This window comes from Aspergillus uvarum, assembly GCF_003184745.1.
Source record: "Aspergillus uvarum CBS 121591 unplaced genomic scaffold BO82scaffold_27, whole genome shotgun sequence".
NCBI classification, from domain to species: Eukaryota; Fungi; Ascomycota; class Eurotiomycetes; order Eurotiales; family Aspergillaceae; genus Aspergillus; species Aspergillus uvarum.
In genome coordinates, this window is record NW_020291324.1 from 23,225 (window position 1) to 42,658 (window position 19,434).

Below are 19,434 nucleotides of genomic sequence, written 5' to 3' on the forward strand. Positions count from 1 at the left end.
CAAGCTGCAGCGCACTGACACATACTGACTGACACGATCAGCGCGAATGCTGCAAGTCTAGCGTCAAAATCTTCAGCTTTACAGAAAGAGTTCGTGGCGCGGACTCAGCTTGCCTTCACATTGACTAATTCTGACCGCACCGGATTACACTTTCGTGACTCTAGCCATGCATCATCTGGGTGATTCTGGGCCACGGCACGATGCAGCTCCCCCGCTTATGACCTTGAAGCTGAGGAGGTGATGCATCTGCTCTGCATGACAGTCGATCACTCTTGAGTGTTCAGTGTCCACTGTCCAGTGAAGGAGGGGGCGTGGCCTGGGGCGTGGCCTGTGGCGTGCGTAGTGTAAAATACCCGTATGTATCGCAAAGGCGCGGCGACGGCGGCGGCACTGCAGAAGAGAAGGCATCTTCGGGGATCCACTTTTCAGCTCTCGGGAGAATCGGACGGATCTGGTTGTTTGGCGGTCGATCTTGGGGTTTGCACGGTACTTGGCAGGGAGCTCTCCGTCCGTACAGTCCGTACGTATGGTATGGTTTTGACTTGGGTGGGGATTTGAGGTTGCGTTCTCTTTACTTTTTTTTCGGAAGAACGTCATTGGGGTTACGGGGTCTAAGGGGGCTGGCTTTTGCGCTGTACTACACTGAACATGTGTTCTTTGAGGATGCGTAGCTGAAAGCTTGCATGGATGTACTATCCTCTTGAGAATTGTGGATCGAGAATTGAGTATGGACGGGAGGTGATGAATCCCTGACTCGATGCGATGAAGCAAGTCTTTTGCTCACAGGTATTACAGGGAAATCCGAGACCCACTATCCTATCCCCCACTCATTCACTTACTATTTACTCAGAGAAGTTAGCCTAGGTTAGTATTCCCTCATTCTCACTCGTACGAGTACTACGTACTGGGTAACTCGCCCACAATGCCCGCAGATCGTTTCACCTTGATGGCCCTGCATATCCTGGTGGTCCGGTATGTGCTGTGTTGTGCTCCATGAATGAGTCCAGCTCGTCCAGCTGCTTGGGCATCCTGCATCGCGGAATCGCATTTAGACTCCAAGGCCCCCTTTGCCCTCCTCCTCCCTCCCCACATCACTACTTCGTATGTATTTGCACGTGGTTCAGGGAGGAAAGTCCCGGTAAAGCCAGGCAAGCACGAACACCACCAGCTTACCTACCTCCTATTCTCTTCAATTCCATCCGTCATTGAACCCTCCATACCCCCTCAGTCTCTATTCCAATCGCGACTCACCCCCCAACTCCCTCACCGATAAATCCCACCAAGTAAGAGGACGAAATGATCCAACCCAGCACCCTAACCGGCCCCCCTCCGCTCTTCACCACCCCCTTCCCCACCCTACACCACCAATTCCAGCAGAACGTGCGCGACCACCCAGACACGCTCGCGCTGGTATGTCCCCACCAGCCCGCGAATCTCTATACCGCCCCCGATGAAGCGTCTTCGATAAGGACTGGAAAGCCCAGCGCGGGGACTCTGCGCTGGACCTATGCGCAACTGGACGAGAAGATCGAGCGGTTCGCGGCGAATCTCCGACGAAGGGGAATTGGGCGCGGATCGCTGATGGTGCTGTTTGCGACGAATACCGCGGAGTATGTGGTGGCCACGTGGGCGGCGTATCGGATTGGGTGTGTCCATGTGCCGTTGAGTCCGAGGTGTCTCGGGCATGCGAGGGAGGCGGTGCATATGCTTGGGACGGCGGTGGGGACTTGTCGGCCGGATGCGGTGGTGGTTGTTGCTGCTGCTGGATCGGTGCGAGAGGACGTGTTGGGGCGGGTTGCCGGGTTGGTTCGGGGGTTGCAGCTGCAGGTGCAGTGCTGGTTGATTGCGATAACGCGGGGAGAGGGAGGGGTTCGGGATGGGTGGGCTGGTTTTGAGGAGCTTATGCGTCTCATAAAGGGTGGAAAGGATGTGCAGCTAGCGCTAGAGGAACAGGAACAGGAGGAGGAGGAAGAGGACCGCCGGTCTGATGTTACCCAACTCTCGGACGATGATAGTCGTCTCTCGGATGATTCCCTGGAGCAGCTGCAGCCACAGTCGCAGCAGCAGGAATCATCCATCTTCTTCACGAGCGGCACCACCTCCCTGCCCAAAGGCTGCTTCGTGCAGGGGTCCGCCTTCTGCACGACCGCCGCCCGTGCCTCGCGAGCAGACCCCCGCCACCCGACGCGGCCCGGCGATCGCATCGCCGTCGTGCTGCCTAACAACCACGCCTTCGGCTATCAGGTTCTCATGGCGGCCTTCCTCAATGCCGCTACCGTCGTCTTTCCCGGCGAGGCGTTCGTCCCCGAGCGACTGATCGAGGCGATCCGGCAGGAACGCTGTGCGCACCTCGCGCTGGTGCCCACAATGGTGCACGCGCTGAAGGGAGTGACGGTTGCGCCGGCGCAGAAGCTCGATTCCCTCCGACGAGTCGTGCTGGCGGGCGCCCCGCCAACGGAGGAGGTGCTCCGCATCTGCCTCGAGCATCTCGGGGCGCAGGCGGTCGAGAACTTCTACGGGATGACTGAGGGGATCGTGGTTTCGACCGGGCCGGTGGAGAGGCTCGACGAGGCCGTCTGTGGGCGGGATGTCGCGATCGGCCGGCCGTTGTCCGGCGCGAGCGTGCGAATCTGCGCAAAAGGCAGTCGTGTCCCTGTCGCGGTGAGAGTCGTTGGGGAGGTGCATTTCTCCGGACCCAGCTTGATAGACGGGTATATTGGGAACAGGGACGATGAGAAGTTCTACACCGACGAGGACGAGCAGAGATGGTTCTGCACGGGGGATAAAGCGGTCGTCGGGGAGGATGGCCGGCTGTATCTGGTGGGAAGGTATAACGACACGATCATTCGAGGGGGTGAGAATATCGAGCCCTCGGCCATTGAGGCGGTGCTGGGCCAGACGGCGGAGTTCCATGTGCTTGAGCCACAGATCGTCCGAGCCCCGGATCAGGTCGCTGGTGAGGTGCCGGTTGCGGTGGTGCGGACGGATGTCGACGAGCAGATGGCACGCCAGCTCAAAGATACCATCCGGACCAAGATGGGGGCGCTCTTTGTCCCGGCGGGTGTGGTTCCGGTGTCGGCCTTAGGGCTGGATGATTATCCTCGGACCCTTGCCGGTAAGGTCCAGAAGTCGAAACTGACGGAGCTGGTCGAGGCGTACTGGACAGCTCAGAAGTCTCAGGCACGCAGCAGATTATGCAGTCGCGCGATGCTTGAATCCAGGCTGAAACAAGCCTGGGCTCAAGCATCGGGGCTCAACGATGCGACGATGATGGATGTGAATGTCAACTTAGCAGGATATGCGGACGTTCGCTTGCTTGAATCGATCAAGACCCAGATCTGGAAGGACATGGCCAGCAACGTCACATTATCCGACTGGCTGGCGGCTGACACGGTCGCAGAGGAGATGGAAGCGATTGAAGCCAGTGGCCAGGAAGCACTCGCGTCGCATCCAAACGCACAGCTCATAGACTCCCTATTAACGGCCATTGCCTCCGCGAAGGGCGAGAATATCGACCCGACGATGCGAATGATCGACCTAGGAATCGATTCCATCACCTCGATCGCGCAGCTCAACCAGATCCGCCAGGAAACGGGCGTTTCCCTCCCATCATCCCTCTTCTTCACCCCCCACACCATCGGCGAGCTCATCGAGCGTCTACAATCCTCCACCGACCCAGCTAACCTTCTCGACATTGACTCCACCACCCAAGAGACCCCCCGGGAATGCTTCTCCACCCTCATCCAAGGCACCCCCAAGCCCGGCGTCCCCGCCCTGTTCATGACCCCGCCCGGCTCCGGCTACGCCTTCTCATACGAGCCGCTCCCCAAGTTCGCCAACGACCTCGCCATCTACGCACTGGGCTCGCCCTTCCTCATGACCAAGTCCGCCGCCACCTGGACGGTCGAAGAAGCCGCCGCGCTGTACGTCCAGACGATCCGCCAACTGCAGCCCGAGGGCCCCTATCTACTAGGTGGCTGGTCGATGGGCGCAATCCTCGCCTACGAGGAGGCCTATCAGCTGCGGCAGCAGGGCCAGCAAGTCGTGGGGATCATCAACCTGGACATGCCGCTGCCGCGACCGGACCCGCACGTCCTGGAGCCCACGGTCAAGCTCCTGGAGATCGTCGGCTTCTACCCGGCGATCCGGCGCGCCGGCAAGCCCGACATGGAGATTCCGTCATACCGGCGCCAGCACAGCTTGGCCTCGGTCCGGGCGAAGCTGAAGTACTCGCCGCGCCCGATGCACACGGCCAGCGACGACCCCACTCCCGTCCGGATCTTCGTGATCTGGGCGGGCCACGGCGACCCCGATCGTCTGCCCGCCGTGCTGGTGGAGGCGGACGAGGTCCTGCGGAGGTGTGGTCCGGACACGCAGGCGCGCACCAGCCAGGAGTGGCTGCAGACGCCGCGGGAGTCGATGGGCCCGGGGGGTTGGGCGGAGATGGTCGGGGAGGAGAATGTCGAGTGTCGTGTTATCGAGCATGCGCATCATGATACGCTGATGGATCCGGAGGTGGTGAGTTACTTCTATAATCTTCTTTTGTCGCATGTGGCAGGTGATCTCTAATGACATGCGCAGGTGGAGTACACGGCGAGACTGATGCAGGTGGCAGTCGACAAATGGTTGTCGTGACTCGACCATTTTTAGGAAGCAGAGAAGAAAGGTCATCTGATGAGGACAAGGCCAGCACGTAACTCATAATACTGGTTCATAGCTGTGCATGTTCTTGGAACAGCGAGGTGGTGAAAAGTCCTTCCAAAGGATGCAGCCTGCATAACAGCGGTAATGTTCTTGCATGTTTGTTTCTTAGCGCATAAAAACCATCGGCATCGCGCGATGAAGAGGGAGCTAATTCGTCTACACATTCTCCCCGTAGCCTAATTAATATTAGCGTGTCTCACCTGTCAAAATCTCGCCTCATCTGAATCTCTAATTAACCCGTTAAGCACGTAAGCACTAGTGCCAGAGCCTCTTTCCCTTATCAATGACTCCTCCGCACTCTGCCCTGCTTAATCCACACAAATCAATCCCTCTCCACAACACCCCCCCAAAGAGCACCTCACATCACCCCCAAACCCTAAAGAAAATAAAACAACCCGGCAAAATGAAATCCACAACGCCCCCCTGCCACCTCACCCCCATCAACCTACACTCGCCCACCGACTTCGCCGAGATCCACCGCCAACGCCGCATCTGCGGCTGGGACTCCGACCTCCCGACGCTGGAAAGCTGGAAGCGCAAGCAGGACGAAGGCGTGAAGGGGTTCTACTGGCTCTGCATCCCGGATCCTGCTGCTGCTGCTGCTGCTGCTGCTACTACCAGTATTTCTACTACTACCCAACCACCAGCCCCGTCGACCGAGGAGAAAACAGTCTACGCTGGCCACATCTCGCTCGACGCATATAGCGACCCAGCCGACGAGGAACTCGCCCGCGCCGACCGCACCGTCCTCACCGTCCAGACCCTCTTCATCCTCCCGGCGTACCGGGGCCTGGGGCTGGGCAGCCGCGCCATGGACCTCGTGGAGGCGCTGGCGGCGACCACCGAAACGAACTGCCGGTGGCTGGCGCTGACGACGCTGAGCGAGCGCCATTATCTGGATGAGTCGCCCGAGGGGACGGGCGTGTGGGCGCGGACGGGCGCTGAGCCGCCGGTGATGGGGTGTAATCAGTGGTGGTATGCGCGGCGCGGGTATGTGTTGTGGAAGGAGGAGCCGCGGTGGAGGGAGGTCGGGGTCGCTGGGGATGAGGTCGTGTTTTATGCGGCGTTTATGCGGAAGGGTTTGAGGGGGAGGGGGGAGTAAGCCTTGTTTTTTTTTTTCCTAGGGGGGCATGGAGAGATTAGGCTGCTTCTGTTGGCTTACTTGGGATGCAGACTACAGCCTACATTCCGACTTGCCGTTCGTATGGGGTTGGATATTCTTTAGTGTAAAGCGACTGTCTACTCATTTCTTGTGTATCAAAGTATCATTCCAGATTTCGAATTAACGAGAACTCATGTATTTGCTTTTCTTCAAGCTGATTTTGCATTTCCGCTTCGAAGATACAAAGAACCCATTCAGTATCAAGTTTTGGAGTAACCTAATACTGAAGGAACTAGCCACTGCATCCTAGCGCAAGTATCCAACTTCTGCCCCCCTCATGCAAGAATCCTCCTGAACAACGGATCCTGCAGCAATATCTCCGAATCCCCCGTTCTCAAGGTAACGCACACCTCCCACGGCGCAGTCGCACGGCCGCCATCGACCATGCTCGCCGTCCGCGCCGGGAAAAAGATACACCCCCCAGGCACCAGAGCCAACCCCGGCTCGAAACCCGCAATCGACCCCATTCCCGCCCCGAAGTCCAGGGAATACGCGCGCAGATCCCGCCCGCTCGTCACAATAATCCCCGCGGGTTGGCCCTCGACCGTCGTCCAGTCGGCGTGGTCGGCCACGACGGCTGAGGCGCTGTACGCCACCGTCTCGTCCATCGCGGACAGCCGGGTGCGCACTCTTAGAGCTAGCTGCGCGAGGTGGTGGAGATCCTTTTCCTCGTCTGTCGTGGGGTGACCCTCGGCTGAGGGGAGTGGTTTTGGTGGCTCGATTGTGTCGTGGATGGGGAAGATTATGTTCCCCACGTATGTCTCGGGAATGCGGGGGTGCGGGGGTGCGGGGGTGCACGCGGTTGCGCAGGTTGACGGCCATGAGGAAGTCTGCTGATTCGCTGGCGGGGCTGTTGGCCGTTCGCTCGGGAGGAAGCACGCGGTCGACGCAGAGGGCCAGCGTCGCGGTGATGACGTCGTTGCTGGAGATCCAGCTTGCATATGTAGGGGCCCGCGCCAGAAGCTGCTGTGTGCAGAGGTCTTTCAGCTGCGCGACCTTGTGTGGGTCGAAGGTGTACCGGTTGGTTTCGACCACGAAGGCCAGCGCGGACTCCATCGCGTTCCCACTGCTCTGTGGAGGTGCTGGGGTCGAAGACGGGCGGGCCCAGTTCGACGGTGTGGTCGAGACGGGTCTTGCACTGCGCTGGGAAGCTGGAGACGTGGTTGCGGAGAGGGATGTGCGTCGTCGCGATGGTCTGGGCGAGAGGGGTGTCTGTCTGCTCCGCGCGGGCCCGGCAGCACTCGGCTAGGGCCTCGAGGATCACGCCGGCCCCCGTGCCGTCGAAGACGTTGTGCCAGAACGACATGGCCAGCACGAGCTTGCTGGGAAACACATTGGCCTGGCAGCGGAGCACGGGTCGCTGCTCCGAGGCGGGGATGAACGTGGGGAGGGCCAGGTACGCTTGCACGGGGTACGATCGTGATTCCTTGTCGTGGGCGAAGTGCTTCACCTGGAGCATGGAGACTTGAGGGAGAGAGAGGCCTGCGGCGGCGCCATGTGCATTCGACCCTTCGGCCCATCGGGTGCTGGGTGAAAGACCACATCGCCCGCCAGCCAAGGCAGTTGCGAAACGAGCTTGTGGATGCCGCCCTTGAGGGTCAATAGCGCAGTCTGTGGGTCGGGTGTATCGAAGTACAAGATGAACGGCAGAAAGAGCTTGGCAGGGATGTGATCGAGAGGGCTCAGGGCCAGAAGATCAGCATTAGACACCCCGGGCATGATGAAAACTTTGGGATGCAGCCTGGAGAGCAGCAGTTGCGAGTGTGAATTCCCAGAAAGCGTTCGATATGGGCATGGGTATATTGTATCTTGCGGCCAGCCCCTGACAGCTCGTGGGCTGTCGGTTTTACTCCATTTCTCAGGAGAGCCTATCCAGGCTAGTCTTAATACATTTGAGGGGATTTCGTTGTTGAACAAGGACGTTTCTTTGTTTGACACAGCCGGAGACAACGGGCTCACTATCAAAGACGAATCAAGGGCTATATAGCACATGTCACGTCTTGCTAATTGGATCTACAACCGACCGAGTTCAATAACGGATTGACATATGACATCTTGACCCCGGTGCTAACAGCGCGCTTGTTTGGGCCACCCCGGGTCTGAGTGGGTCGTAGTGGGCATTTGGTGTCAAGGCATCAGCCCTAAAAGCAACCAATTGGCTTAGCGTCAGACTGGCAGGTTTACATGCCTGCTAGTACTAGGGACGGTGCGGTTACTTATGCAAACCCTTGCAAATGTCTCATTTGTGCTTTGATGAGTGTAGTAATGGCTCAATATCGCTTGACTGAACGGCGTTGAAGGGGGTTTCGTCGGAGTCCGGTCGACACTGGGCTGGTTTCCCTCCCCCTGAATTCTATAACTAAGATCGCGCAGCAACGCTGAACAATCCACAAGACATCGATCATGAGGAGACTATGGCAGACGCAAATGTTGCTACGTCGCAGTTACCGGATCATACACCACTGATGGTGCACACCGTGAGGGGCGTGATTGGGGCGTGCGCTGTTCTCGCTCTGGCGGTCTGCTGCCTGAGGGTATGTCGCTCTGCGCTGCTTACATAGTACCTGAGATTTAGGACTCTGGTTGACTTTACTGACTACATCACAGCTCTACATTCGCAGATTTGTTATACGTGCCTTTGGACTGGATGACTACTTGGTTCTTCTTGCCCTGGTACGCATTCTGCTTCTCCGACGGGATCCCGCTTCTGGGATTCCAGGAGAACTCCACGGACTATACTTGTAAGGTCTACCCGGTTCCTCAGGTCCAGCTGCATATGATAGCCTAACACCGCTGCACTAGACGTCGGCGCCGTCCCCCTCATCCTGATGAACCTAGAGTACGCACTAGGCCTGATCAGCGGATCTCTGCCTTCGCTGCGCGTTCTCGTCCGGTTCATTCCCGGCCTCAACAGCAGCAAGAGGAGTACGTATCCGACCCAGGAGTGGGAATTGAGTGAGCCGGTGGAATATCGCTTCGGTGGCCGTCCGCGCTGGATGCATCGACCACGGGGCGGGGATGCGAAGAGTATCGAGAGCGAGAGTCGGCGGCAGATTCTGGAGGTACAGGAGAGTCCCCGCCCACTGGAGTCTGCGGGTTTCGGATGATGGCGTTGTAGGCGCATTTATACTCCTAGAAAAAGGTCTCTAATGCAATGAGTTGGCTCGAGATGCGGAGTAGAGATGGACCCCGTCACCCGAGTTGCTTATCCAATTGGAGTATTCTGCCTAGTCAGTTCGCCGGCTTGTCTACCGCTGATACCCGTCAACCCATGGAGTGACCATGACATGTGGCCGTTGCTCAGTCGAGTCACATAGCAACAATTGCAAGTTAGTAACTACCACATAAAGCACTTTATCCACTTGCAAGATATCAATTGGGGCTGTGGTTTAGTGGTATAATATTCCCTTAGCATGGGAGAGGTCCGGGGTTCGATTCCCCGCAGCTCCATCTTTTTGTAATTTTTTGGTTGTGGGCTGTGTGTGGTCTTCATCTTCCCGCCGAAAAGATGTGCCATTTATCTCCCTGGGTAGTTTGTGGGGGTGCAGGAAGAATGTTAGTAACTTCCCAGTTCTCCCTGCACATACACACAAGTCAGTTATCCATTAGCAGAACCGGTCAATGGTAGCAGTAGTGAATTATCTTGGCAAGAATATCGTCCCCCTATTGAGAAGCATAGGAGTTCATTGATGTTGACATATTCGAGTCACGTCAAGTCTTGCTATCTTCTAGAAACGAATCCATGCACAGGGGCTCATGTTCCTACATTGTCAACCCTTGTACTGTACTAGCGCCGAGACGATCTGTTGATCTGCTTGCGTGGGAGCTTTTTTAAGGTTGGACCCCATGACTAGCATAACCCTCAATTCCCGACAATCAGGTTCCCAGTAATATGAATGGTTCTCCCCAGCTTGGTTGAAACATGATCGCACTCGTTCTGGGGCCTTGCATCCTGCCCAGTGTGGCTAGTGAATGGGCTTGAGTAGCGAGGCAGTCACCTGACCACTGATCTTCGCACCATCTTAACTTCACTCTTCAAGATGGCTGAAGCAAGCACTGCATCTATTCTTAATCTTGGTTTCGGCGACTCCGATATTCACCATACGATCAGGGGTTTTGATCAGCCAAGCCGTCGGCCGTCGGTTCCGTTGGCCTGTCTGGTGCACGCCATCTCGCATGTCGGCTACACTAGCCCTATACGCCTGCTTTACGATCTACTATTGAATTTACAGATCCTTCGCTACCAATGGAACTGGAACAAGTGGGCTACTCGCCGTGGTCGGCTCTAGAAACTGAGTCTATCTTCAGGAGAGGGCCTATTTGTACAGTGCTTTAAGAGTCTCTCCTGTACCCTTGCTTGGTCTTTCCCTCCATCGTCGACATTGAGGCCGATTGCGCTTCGTTCATTCTTTCTTCGATCGGCAATGATCTGCGTCACTCTTTGATTTCTTTTACTCTTGCCGTATTTTAAAACTTCAACATGAAGCAGTCCCTCGTTCCTTTCCTGCTGGCGGTGGTCCCCGCTCTCGCGGAATATGTCACCGTCTGCAGCGAGACGACCGCCAATTATGCGCTCAACGGCGGCTTTGAAACGGGCAACACCGACGATTGGGATACGGCCGGATCCTCGGTGTTGGTGGTGAAGTCCGACGCTGCACCTGAGGGAGAATACTTTCTGTGAGCTTGACCGTGTCTTCTGACTCTCCACCGAACGGCTCCAGCTAATCGCAAATCTCAGAGAGATCACGGCAGGCCTTATGTACAGTGGCAGCCAGCAAACCGTGTTGTCCGTGTCCAGCAACCGGAATGGCTTCCCTCCCACCAACACGTGGACGACTTCGTTCTACTACCAGCTCTACCTTAACGGAGCCTCGTCGTGCCAATTTGTCGCCTCCTTCGATGACAACGAGCAGTACCCGTTGATCTCGGGCTACGTGACCCAAGACGTGACCGAGTGGAAGTATGTGTCCATGGACGTGACCAAGTACCAGGGGGCGGGCAGCTCCGTCACCTGGCCCTACTTCTACGTGATGTGTTCGAGTGGGGAACCGACTCTCTATCTGGACGGGATCTCCATTGCCTATCAGACCGAGACCTGCACTAGCAGTCTGGTTACGCCCACTCTGACTCCTACCCCGACGTTGCTGAGCTCGTCGGTCGAGATCGTGACGCCCACGCCGGTTGTTGTGTCGCCTGTGGTGTCGCCTGCGGTATCGTCTGCCGCGGTATCTCCTCCTGCGGTGTCGACTGCTGCGATATCCACTCCCTCGGCATCATCTGCTGTAGTATCGTCCGCCTCAACTCCCGTGGTATCATCTGTCGCGGTTTCAACTCGCTCGGTGTCTCCTGCCGGGTCCTCGCCGGCCGGGTCTTTCGTCGTGACGCCTGGGGTGTCGTCGGCCGCTGCATCGTCGGCCGCTGCATCGTCGGCCGTGACTCCCGCAGTGTCAACTGCTGCAGTATCGACCTCTTCCAGACCCCTCATCCAACCGTCGTCTGCGACTCGCTCCAACACCCGAGTGTCTGTGCCATCCGGATCTGCACCATCCCAGCCGGTCCCATCCTCCCGTGCAACCATCCCTCCGCCCCAGTCCAGCGCCATTCCTTCTTCCATCCAGCCTCTTTCCAGCCCAGTCCATTCCTCGAATGCAGTATCCACGCACCCTTCCCTTGTCACTCAATCGAGCGTCAGTCAACCTGTCTCCCTGAGCCCCACTTCACTGCCCATTTCAATCTCTCAGGGACCCAGATCATCGTCCGACGCAGGCGAAGTGACCACCTCGACCATCCTCAGCACCCGCACCACAACTGTAACAGCCTGTCCGGAGACCGTGACCAACTGCCCCGCTCGTCAACGCACCACCTACTTGACCACAGAGACAGTGGTGGTCGGGACTACGATCTGTCCCGTCACTGCCGGCGCTGAGCCCACTGCGCCAGCCAATGGGCAGGGTTCAGGCCCCCAATCCACCACCTCGACTGTGTTCACCACCCGCACTGCCACCGTCACCGCGTGCCCGACGTCGGTCACCAACTGCCCGGCCGCACAGCATACGACCTATGTGACTACGGAGACTTTGGTGGCGTACACGACTATCTGCCCGGTCACGGCCACGGAGACCCAGGTGCCGGTTGCTACTGGTCATGGTAGCTCGGGCAATCACGGCAGCTCAGGCAGCCATAACAGCTCCGGTGGTTACAGCAGCTCCAGCGATTCCGACGCCAGCTCCAACAACCATGAACCGGTCTACTCCACAGTCGAGCGCACCCTGACCTACACAGTGACTGCGTGTCCCTCAACTGTGAAGAACTGTCCCGCCTCTGCGCGCACCACCTACATCACGACCCAATTTGAGGCCGTGGCCACCACAATCGTCTCGGTAGCCGGGTGGCGACCCACTGCTGCAGCCGGCGCCGACGCTCACGCCGTTACCTCGGCCGGAGGTACTACGATCGCACCGGCATCCGGAGTCCAACCTGTTACCACAGCTGAGGTCGACGTTCTTGGTCATGCTTCAGGCGCTCAGAGCGGTACCACGGAGTCCAGCGGGCAGGGCGAGGGCCAGTCAGCCTCTGGAGGTGTCGGCGTAGCTGGTAGCATTGGGGAAGGTTCAAATGCACGCCCTGCTTCTGCTTCTGCTTCGGGATCTGGGTCTGGATCTGTATCAGCTCAGACTACCGGCCAGTCTTCCGAGAGCACGCAGTCGAATGCCCAGGGCGTAGTGCCTGGCTCCGCAGCCGGCTCTACACCCGCTGCTGGCCAAACGACATCCACAGCCAGCGGCAGCAGCGGCAGCAGCAGCAGCGACGCTGAAACCACCAAGCCCAACGCCCAAAGCTCCTCCGAACATAACACCCCCAACTCCGCAACTACGGCATCCGGTCCCAGCCAAGCGGCAAACGATACTACCAACGGCGACAGTGACTCGACCAACGTCTCCCCGATTGCCGCATCCATCGCCGCCGGACCAAAAACCACCCTCGTGACCGTCGTATACACCGCCGGCAGCGAGACCACCACCGCCACCATCACCACCGTCATCCAGCCCGATGCCACCGCTTTCCCGGGCACAACCCTGAGCTCCTCCCACCCCGGTGCAGACTCCACCTGGTCTTTCGGCTCCAAGACCAACAGCAGCAGCAGCAGCAGCAGCAGCAGCTCGTCGATCGCAGTCAGCTCCAGCCTCGCTAGCTCCTCTCCTTCTTCGGCGGCTCATGGTTCCCCAACCGCGGGAGCGCCAGGCGCTTTGTTCACGGGCGCTGCTTCGGCTGTTGGTGTTTCGGGGGTTGCAGTCTCGCTAGTGCTTTTTGCTGGCACTTTATTCCTGTTGTGATTCCAGGTGTGCGGTATATATAGTCCCTCACATTCGAGTCATCCTTAACTAGTGATGCGATGCAGTACTAAACATGTATATCATTGCAACGATTGTTGTTTTCCCTTGTGTATCTCACCTGCGCTTGTCTGTTCTCCGTCAACGTAATCAATCTGGGGTAGGTGTAGATAACCCTGGGGGTCTGGTCTGCTCTGGCCGGGTGGATGCCTCGGTAGGAACCAGGGTCTGGACACCGCACGATGTAGTATCCAATCTGCTGATCGGCATCGTAGCCCAGGCCTCCACGATAACACCCGCGAGACTAGAATATATATTCCCGTCCGCTTGACCATCTTGAAACACAAGTCCACACTACCTCTAGAAGATATCTTCCGCTTGAGGGAAAAAAGGAATTGGATGATCCAAAAACAGGGCATACACACTCTCACAGTGGCAAATACACCCTTTCCTCCTAAGCATAAATAATTGTTGCGCATTGGAGGCCCGATACAGCACCATGCTCGTTAGCCGCATGATTTGGCTCATATAACACAAGTCTCGTGAACATTATATCAACCAGCATCATTGGTCTAGTGGTAGAATTCATCGTTGCCATCGATGAGGCCCGTGTTCGATTCACGGATGATGCAGTCCCAATATCCGATGTGGTGTAATGGCTAACATCGCTGTCTCTCACACAGCAGCTCGGGGTTCGATTCCCCGCATCGGAGGTCTCTTTTTGTCTTTCGTTGCAGCTGTAATCAGCGTTGATGGTGTGTGGTTGATGGAGCTGTTGATCGGTGGTGGGTGAATTGAGCATGTGTTAGGTGTAGCCCGCTGTCCAATGAGGTCCGAGCATCGATGCGCGCTTTGCGGCCTGGGGTTTCTGGCAACCGCGGCGAGCCCTTCCCTATCGCCGAAAAGGGGCACTTGCGTGATCGACAGCAGCCCCAGCCTTCATCAGCGAATAAACAACACCATTCACTACGAGGTCCACACCGCTGCTTGAGTCGCTATTTTAGTCTACCCAAAATGAAAATAATGCCCAGCAGGCTTAGTCACACCTGCATATTTGACCACCATAAAGCCCACACCCATCTCCGTAGTCTCATGCTTCAGCTTCAGCCTCACAGTAATCTCTAACCCCTTCCTTCCCCCCTTTCCCCCCATCCGCCAGCTTCACAGGTGACAGGGACACAGGGACACCATGTCCACCCTCCCAGCCAACTGGCACATCCCCCTCGTGCAATGGCTCCTCATCCAGCCCCTCGCCGGCATCGTGGTGGCCTTCACCGCGCCGCGCGCCCCCGCGCGCCCCGCCACCGCCCTCCTCCTCATCGCGCTGGCCTACTCCATGCAGCGCAGCGCGCAGCTCTACTACGGCGGCACGCGGTTCGGCGCCCCGCTGATCTCGATGTGCTGGGTGAACGTGCTGAACGCGGTGGACCTGCTCGTGCTGAGCCGGGTGTCGTTCGAGGCGCAGAAGCTGTGGGAATTCGCCAAGTACGCGCGGGCGAATGGGTCGCTTGCGAAGCAGCCGCACTCACCCAACCCAAAACAACAACCAGAACAGACACAGAAAGAGTCGGCATCAAGTGCAAGACTCGCCCGACTGCGCTGGGCCCTCAACATCGCCTTCAATTACCGGCGCATCGACACGCCGTGGGAGATTCGGGGTTTGCCGCGGTTCGACGACGCAGTCCCGGGGTATGTGCCGTCGCGGGCCCGGTTTCTGGGTCGCGCGGGGGTGAAAGTGGCCATTGCGGTTGTCGTGATCCAGGGGTGTACGATGGAGACCGACGATAAGAATCTGGGCAAGGCGGTTGCGCTGCTGCCGGAGGCGCGGGAGGCGCTTTGTCCGTGGGCGAATGGGGCGATGGCGGCTGGGTGGGAGGAGTTCGGGCGGAGGATGCTCGTGCGCGCGCTGTTTTGTCTCTCGTTTGGGATCGTGGGCCGCGCGACGATTATCGCTTCGTATAATGTCTTCGCGATCGTGGCGGTGGGGTTGGGGTTGGATGAGCCGGTGAAGTGGCCGCCTGTCGCTGGGTCGTTGTGGGAGGGCTGGTCTATTAGGCGCTTCTGGGGGTATGTTTTCTTTCCGTCCCTTTCGAAAATGACTGTTCCTTTCCGGGTGTAAGGGCAAGGCATGGCATGACATGGCATAGCTAATCTGTCAACAGGATAACGTGGCACCAGACCTTCCGCCAGCTGCTGACCGCCAACGCGGACTTCTTGCTCGCCCTGATGCGGATATCGCCCAAGGGGCGACTGGGGTGGACCCTCCGGGCCCTGCTTGCGTTCACGGTATCAGGGGTCATTCATCTCTTCATGGACGTGGGGTTCGGGGTGCCGATGGCCAAGAGCGGCGCCTTGTGGTTCTTCTGTTTGCAGATTGTAGGAGTCGTGATTGAGAGCATTGTGCGGGATCTCTTCCAGCCACTGCGGGCTCGGATGAATCCCGGTGTCAAGAGGGTTATCGGTTATGTCTGGGTAGCGCTGTTCATGCTGTGGACGGTGCCGATTTGGATCAACCCCATCTTGATCCAGTTGTACAGCGATGGAGTCCGGATGATGTCGCCCTTTTTGTGCTTCGGGAGTTGGGAGTCCTAGAATCTAGATTTAGAGCATAGAGACTGATAGACAGCAGGTAGTGACCATGTTGATCATCTACAGCCCTCCATCCCAGTCCACCCAATTGAAGGTGTTCAGAAGCTCCAGGTGTGGATACTCCGCGCCGATAAAGTCGTGCATGCCGAAACTGTCCATGGTCATCATTGGACTGCACAGCGAAGCCGGCATAGCGAGGATCCGATCGAGCGACCGTTGCAGGATGCTCTTGATCTGTGTCTTGGCGGAGATATCCGAGCCGCAGGGTTTGAGCCAATCCAGAAAGGCCACGAACAGGCTTAGGTTCTGGATCGTCTCCGAGCGAGGCAGGTCCAAGTTGTAAGCCTGGGGGTTGGACGCTTGGCGGAGCAGCTCGAGACAGAGGATTCCACTACACGGTGCGCCGTACGACATCGCCTGCGCTGCCGATCAGTACGCGCACGAGAACAGGGGTGAGCCCATAGAATGGGACTTACTAGCCATGAGAAATCATTATGCAAGGCCATGAATCGGTCCTTGTGTTTCCAGTAAAGCAACGTGAGAGACAGCGTCTCCTGGCTCACCCCGATGAGCGCCTGCTCGGTGACGATCTTGTGACGGGTCAGGAGTCTTTCCAGCAGAAACTGATTCAGCAAGTACTCCAAGCGCACAAGAATTCGGGTATGCAGACAATGCCCCGGAATATCGAGATCGTCTATATCTTCCACTTTGTGGATAAGGCTTTCGGGTAGCTTGTCATAGATGGCAGACGCCTGAGCTTTGAGATTACTGAATTCAGTCAGTTAGAGCCCACGGCAAGTGTCCACTGCGACTCACAAGCACGTCTCAAGAGCCGAGTCAGAGATCTCGTCCAGCGAGGACTCCAACACCTCCAATATCTCCTCGCGGTTCCTCGCGAACATGGCCCGCGCGCGCAGGATCGCAGCCTGGGTGAATTTCCTGCCGCTGTTGCGATTCCACCCGTCGGAATCCAGCTTCGCAGCGGCACCCGTCACATTACCGGACAAGATATCGTGGTCGCTGATGTCTAACGGTAGCTGGGTAGTTGAGAACCTCCGACTCAGGAGCGGTGGCCGACCCGTCAAGGTGGAGGCGACTTTGTCAAACGCGAAGATTGCCGAGTAGAGACGCCTTTTCAGTTCATGCTGAAACGATACCTCATTCCATTCCGATGATGACTCGCGATGAAGCCCGATGGACGTGGTCACGGCGATAGTATCGCCGTGTTGGCGCCAGCAGGAGAGACCTACCACCGTCAGCAGACCATCGCCTCCCAACCTGACCGAGAACACTCACTCTTGTCTCCACTCACGTTGCTCTCCATGATATTATGCTTGTACAGCAGGTGCAGGAACAGCACATTGACGCCTCCCAGCTCGCTGCACATCTCAATGCACATGGACGCGCATTTCTTGAAATGGAGCATCATCTCCTTCGCGCCCTTCATCGCCCGGCCCGCGCAGTAGGATGCGATCGCCGGACTGTCCGGTGCCAGGGACACACACCCATACGACCAGTACGTAAACAGCACGCCGAGGAGCTCCCACCGCGCCTGTCGGCCCGAGAACGACTCGATCCAGCGATCCGGGTCCTGCTCCGCGGGCAGCGGGACAACCGTGCATTCCGCCAACCGCCGCGCGAGGGTGTGCAGATCCTCGTGCGTGCGTGCCCGCAGCACAGGCCGATACGCGTCCCAGGTCCGCTTGGACGCCTGCCAATTGGCCAATCGGAAGCACGAGTCCATGGAGACTTCACAGCGCACAAAGAGTAGGTTACACGTCTCCTCGTCCGGGACGTTCCGCAGGATCTGCACGCCGAATTGGAGCAAGCGCGGCGTGATGATCGGGTTCGTGGCGGGCTGGACCGGCGATGGTGGACGATGAGCTGTGTAACCACCACCACCACCACCACCGGCACCGGGGCGGGCTAGTGTGTGATCGACCTCGAAGCGGTCACGGTGCTCCACAAACACCGAGGTGAAGCTCGCCGGCCCCAGATACTCGGCGGAGCTCTCGATGATCGGCGTGGTGGACTGCGCGCCGGGGCAGGTCTTTGCACTCGGCATGGCGCTACTATCGCTCGGAATGCTCGGGATGCTTGAGTCCGGCGATGGTTCCAATGAGTCGTGACTAGCAGGCTTTGCCTTTGTCAGCGGATTGACGAGGTAGAAGCACTTCATTGACAGTCGCTCGCACCGGCCACAGGTGGGCAGTTCGTGGTCGCAGGCGAGCTTGCGCCGGCGACAGGGCTCGCATGCGGGCTGGCGGCCATTTTTGCGACGCAAGGGGGGCATGGGATATGAGACTGATGATACAGTGCTAGGAGGAAGATGGTTTGACAAGCATGGTGAGGTTGTTGACGAGACGAGGCTGTCTGTGGGTGACGCTGAGGTTCGGAATCGGCATCGGCATCGGCATAACGGAGTTCCGAGCCCACGCCCACCATATAGATCAGAGCAGCCGTGACAGTCTGTGCTACACTCAAATTTACAAAACCCTGGAGGTGAATGTCACATTTTGTCAGTTTTTTTTTACTTTGTATGATGCTGCATGGTGATGTTCGCATGGGACGCCGGTTTGGCTACTCGTTCGTGTCCTCTACGGCACTATCAACCAGGAACGGAGTATGTCGAGAGTCTCAGGTTAGACGACATCTTTAACCCCCACTTCGCTTTATTGCATTCGCATTAGCTATATACAGAGCCAGAAGGCATGCATTGGGTGCTGTCTGATAGGTACACCTATTCAGTCCTCACCCAGCTTGACCCTTGCTTCTCATTGTCACCGTAGTTCTACGTCACTTCTCTAAACTCCGACAGCACCGCATTGCATCCCTCCTCTCCCCTTCAAACGCAGAGACAAAACAAAAAGCCTCCCTTGAAGATCTTCGCCTCCTCTCTACACCCCATAACCAACACTACACATACCACACCCCCCTCACGCCCAGCCAAACCAGCTCACCAGATAGGCCGCGAAGAACCCGCTATTCATGCACCCGCCCACAAAACAGAAGCCCAACTTGAACCAGCGGGCGCAGCTAGCGGGCACAGACAGATCGACCGAAACGAGCATGACGACCAGCGCAACCGCAGACCCCGCGACGCCGACGACAAAGTACACGGGGGGCATCTGGGCCCAGACGCCGGCGAGGGCGAGCAAGGCGACCTGGCCCAGCGCCAACGCGGCGCACAGTGGCTTGGTGGAGTGCCGGAAGCGGACGGCCATGGACTTGACGCCGGCACGGACGTCGTCTTGCAGGTCCTGGTGGGCATAGACGGTGTCGTAGATCATGGTCCAGAGGATCTCGGCGAGGGCGAGGGCGAGGGTAGCGGCGGTGGTGGGACGGTCGCGGAAGGGGTCTCCCTTGCTTTGGGCGTCATCGTCACCGACCAGCGAGTAGGCAGACAGGACGATGGCCAGGGCCAGGGGGACGCCGAGGATGGCCTGCGGGTAGTGGGTGAAGCGCTTGCAGAAGGGGTAGAGGGCGTAGAGGGCGCCCATCGCGGCGGCGGCGTAGGCGGCGCTCGGGTTCTGCTTGGGTAGGAGAGTATGGAAAAGCTGTCCCAGGAGCGCCAGCTGCAGCGCCAGGAAGACGTGCGCCTGCTGCGTCGAGACTGCCCCGCGCGCGATCGGCCGCCCCCGGCACCGG

General features: G+C 58.0%; 7 protein-coding genes and 3 non-coding genes across 10 annotated transcripts; 7 read left to right on the forward strand and 3 right to left on the reverse strand.

The window, feature by feature from the left end:
• The first annotated feature begins 2,512 nt into the window (after positions 1 to 2,512).
• BO82DRAFT_354362 (acetyl-CoA synthetase-like protein) lies at positions 2,513 to 4,907 on the forward strand. Its single transcript, XM_025635188.1, has 2 exons — positions 2,513 to 4,518; positions 4,582 to 4,907. Exons 1-2 carry the CDS (start codon positions 2,521 to 2,523, stop codon positions 4,633 to 4,635), a joined length of 2,052 nt encoding a protein of 683 aa, XP_025491820.1. The 5' UTR covers positions 2,513 to 2,520; the 3' UTR covers positions 4,636 to 4,907.
• Positions 4,908 to 5,031: 124 nt separating this feature from the next.
• On the forward strand, positions 5,032 to 6,028 carry BO82DRAFT_354363 (uncharacterized protein). The gene has a single exon (XM_025635189.1). It carries the CDS (start codon positions 5,108 to 5,110, stop codon positions 5,804 to 5,806), a length of 699 nt encoding a protein of 232 aa, XP_025491821.1. The 5' UTR covers positions 5,032 to 5,107; the 3' UTR covers positions 5,807 to 6,028.
• Positions 6,029 to 6,078: 50 nt separating this feature from the next.
• BO82DRAFT_414896 (uncharacterized protein) lies at positions 6,079 to 7,585 on the reverse strand (the record flags this gene model as incomplete). Its single annotated transcript, XM_025639942.1, has 4 exons — positions 6,079 to 6,627; positions 6,665 to 6,937; positions 6,981 to 7,330; positions 7,375 to 7,585. 4 exons carry the CDS (start codon positions 7,583 to 7,585, stop codon positions 6,142 to 6,144), a joined length of 1,320 nt encoding a protein of 439 aa, XP_025491822.1. The 3' UTR covers positions 6,079 to 6,141.
• Positions 7,586 to 8,280: 695 nt separating this feature from the next.
• Positions 8,281 to 8,973, forward strand: BO82DRAFT_402149 (uncharacterized protein; the record flags this gene model as incomplete). Its single annotated transcript, XM_025639306.1, has 3 exons — positions 8,281 to 8,363; positions 8,474 to 8,607; positions 8,669 to 8,973. 3 exons carry the CDS (start codon positions 8,281 to 8,283, stop codon positions 8,971 to 8,973), a joined length of 522 nt encoding a protein of 173 aa, XP_025491823.1.
• Positions 8,974 to 9,244: 271 nt separating this feature from the next.
• Positions 9,245 to 9,316, forward strand: BO82DRAFT_t175. Its single transcript has one exon. It is a non-coding gene; the product is annotated as a tRNA-Ala (tRNA).
• A 4,442-nt stretch (positions 9,317 to 13,758) lies between these two features.
• Positions 13,759 to 13,829, forward strand: BO82DRAFT_t176. Its single transcript has one exon. It is a non-coding gene; the product is annotated as a tRNA-Gly (tRNA).
• Positions 13,830 to 13,838: 9 nt separating this feature from the next.
• BO82DRAFT_t177 lies at positions 13,839 to 13,910 on the forward strand. Its single transcript has one exon. It is a non-coding gene; the product is annotated as a tRNA-Glu (tRNA).
• A 476-nt stretch (positions 13,911 to 14,386) lies between these two features.
• BO82DRAFT_383464 (wax synthase family protein) lies at positions 14,387 to 15,824 on the forward strand (the record flags this gene model as incomplete). Its single annotated transcript, XM_025638018.1, has 2 exons — positions 14,387 to 15,264; positions 15,360 to 15,824. 2 exons carry the CDS (start codon positions 14,387 to 14,389, stop codon positions 15,787 to 15,789), a joined length of 1,308 nt encoding a protein of 435 aa, XP_025491824.1. The 3' UTR covers positions 15,790 to 15,824.
• Positions 15,825 to 15,846: 22 nt separating this feature from the next.
• BO82DRAFT_432290 (uncharacterized protein) lies at positions 15,847 to 18,096 on the reverse strand (the record flags this gene model as incomplete). Its single annotated transcript, XM_025640781.1, has 4 exons — positions 17,083 to 18,096; positions 16,603 to 17,032; positions 16,263 to 16,554; positions 15,847 to 16,203 (listed from the first exon to the last, which is right to left on the reverse strand). The coding sequence occupies exons 1-4, from the start codon at positions 18,077 to 18,079 to the stop codon at positions 15,847 to 15,849; spliced, it is 2,076 nt and encodes a 691-aa protein (XP_025491825.1). The 5' UTR covers positions 18,080 to 18,096.
• A 625-nt stretch (positions 18,097 to 18,721) lies between these two features.
• Positions 18,722 to 19,320, reverse strand: BO82DRAFT_354364 (uncharacterized protein; the record flags this gene model as incomplete). Its single annotated transcript, XM_025635190.1, has 1 exon — positions 18,722 to 19,320. Exon 1 carries the CDS (start codon positions 19,284 to 19,286, stop codon positions 18,723 to 18,725), a length of 564 nt encoding a protein of 187 aa, XP_025491826.1. The 5' UTR covers positions 19,287 to 19,320.
• Positions 19,321 to 19,434: the final 114 nt, after the last annotated feature.

Excerpts from the sequence above, each read along its gene's own strand:
- BO82DRAFT_354362 (XM_025635188.1), top strand. The coding sequence starts at position 2,521 with ATGACTGAGGGGATCGTGGTTTCGACCGGGCCGGTGGAGAGGCTCGAC. Across the intron at positions 4,519-4,581 it reads CGCTGATGGATCCGGAGGTG|GTGGAGTACACGGCGAGACT; the intron begins GTGAGTTACTTC and ends TGACATGCGCAG.
- BO82DRAFT_354363 (XM_025635189.1), top strand. The coding sequence starts at position 5,108 with ATGAAATCCACAACGCCCCCCTGCCACCTCACCCCCATCAACCTACAC.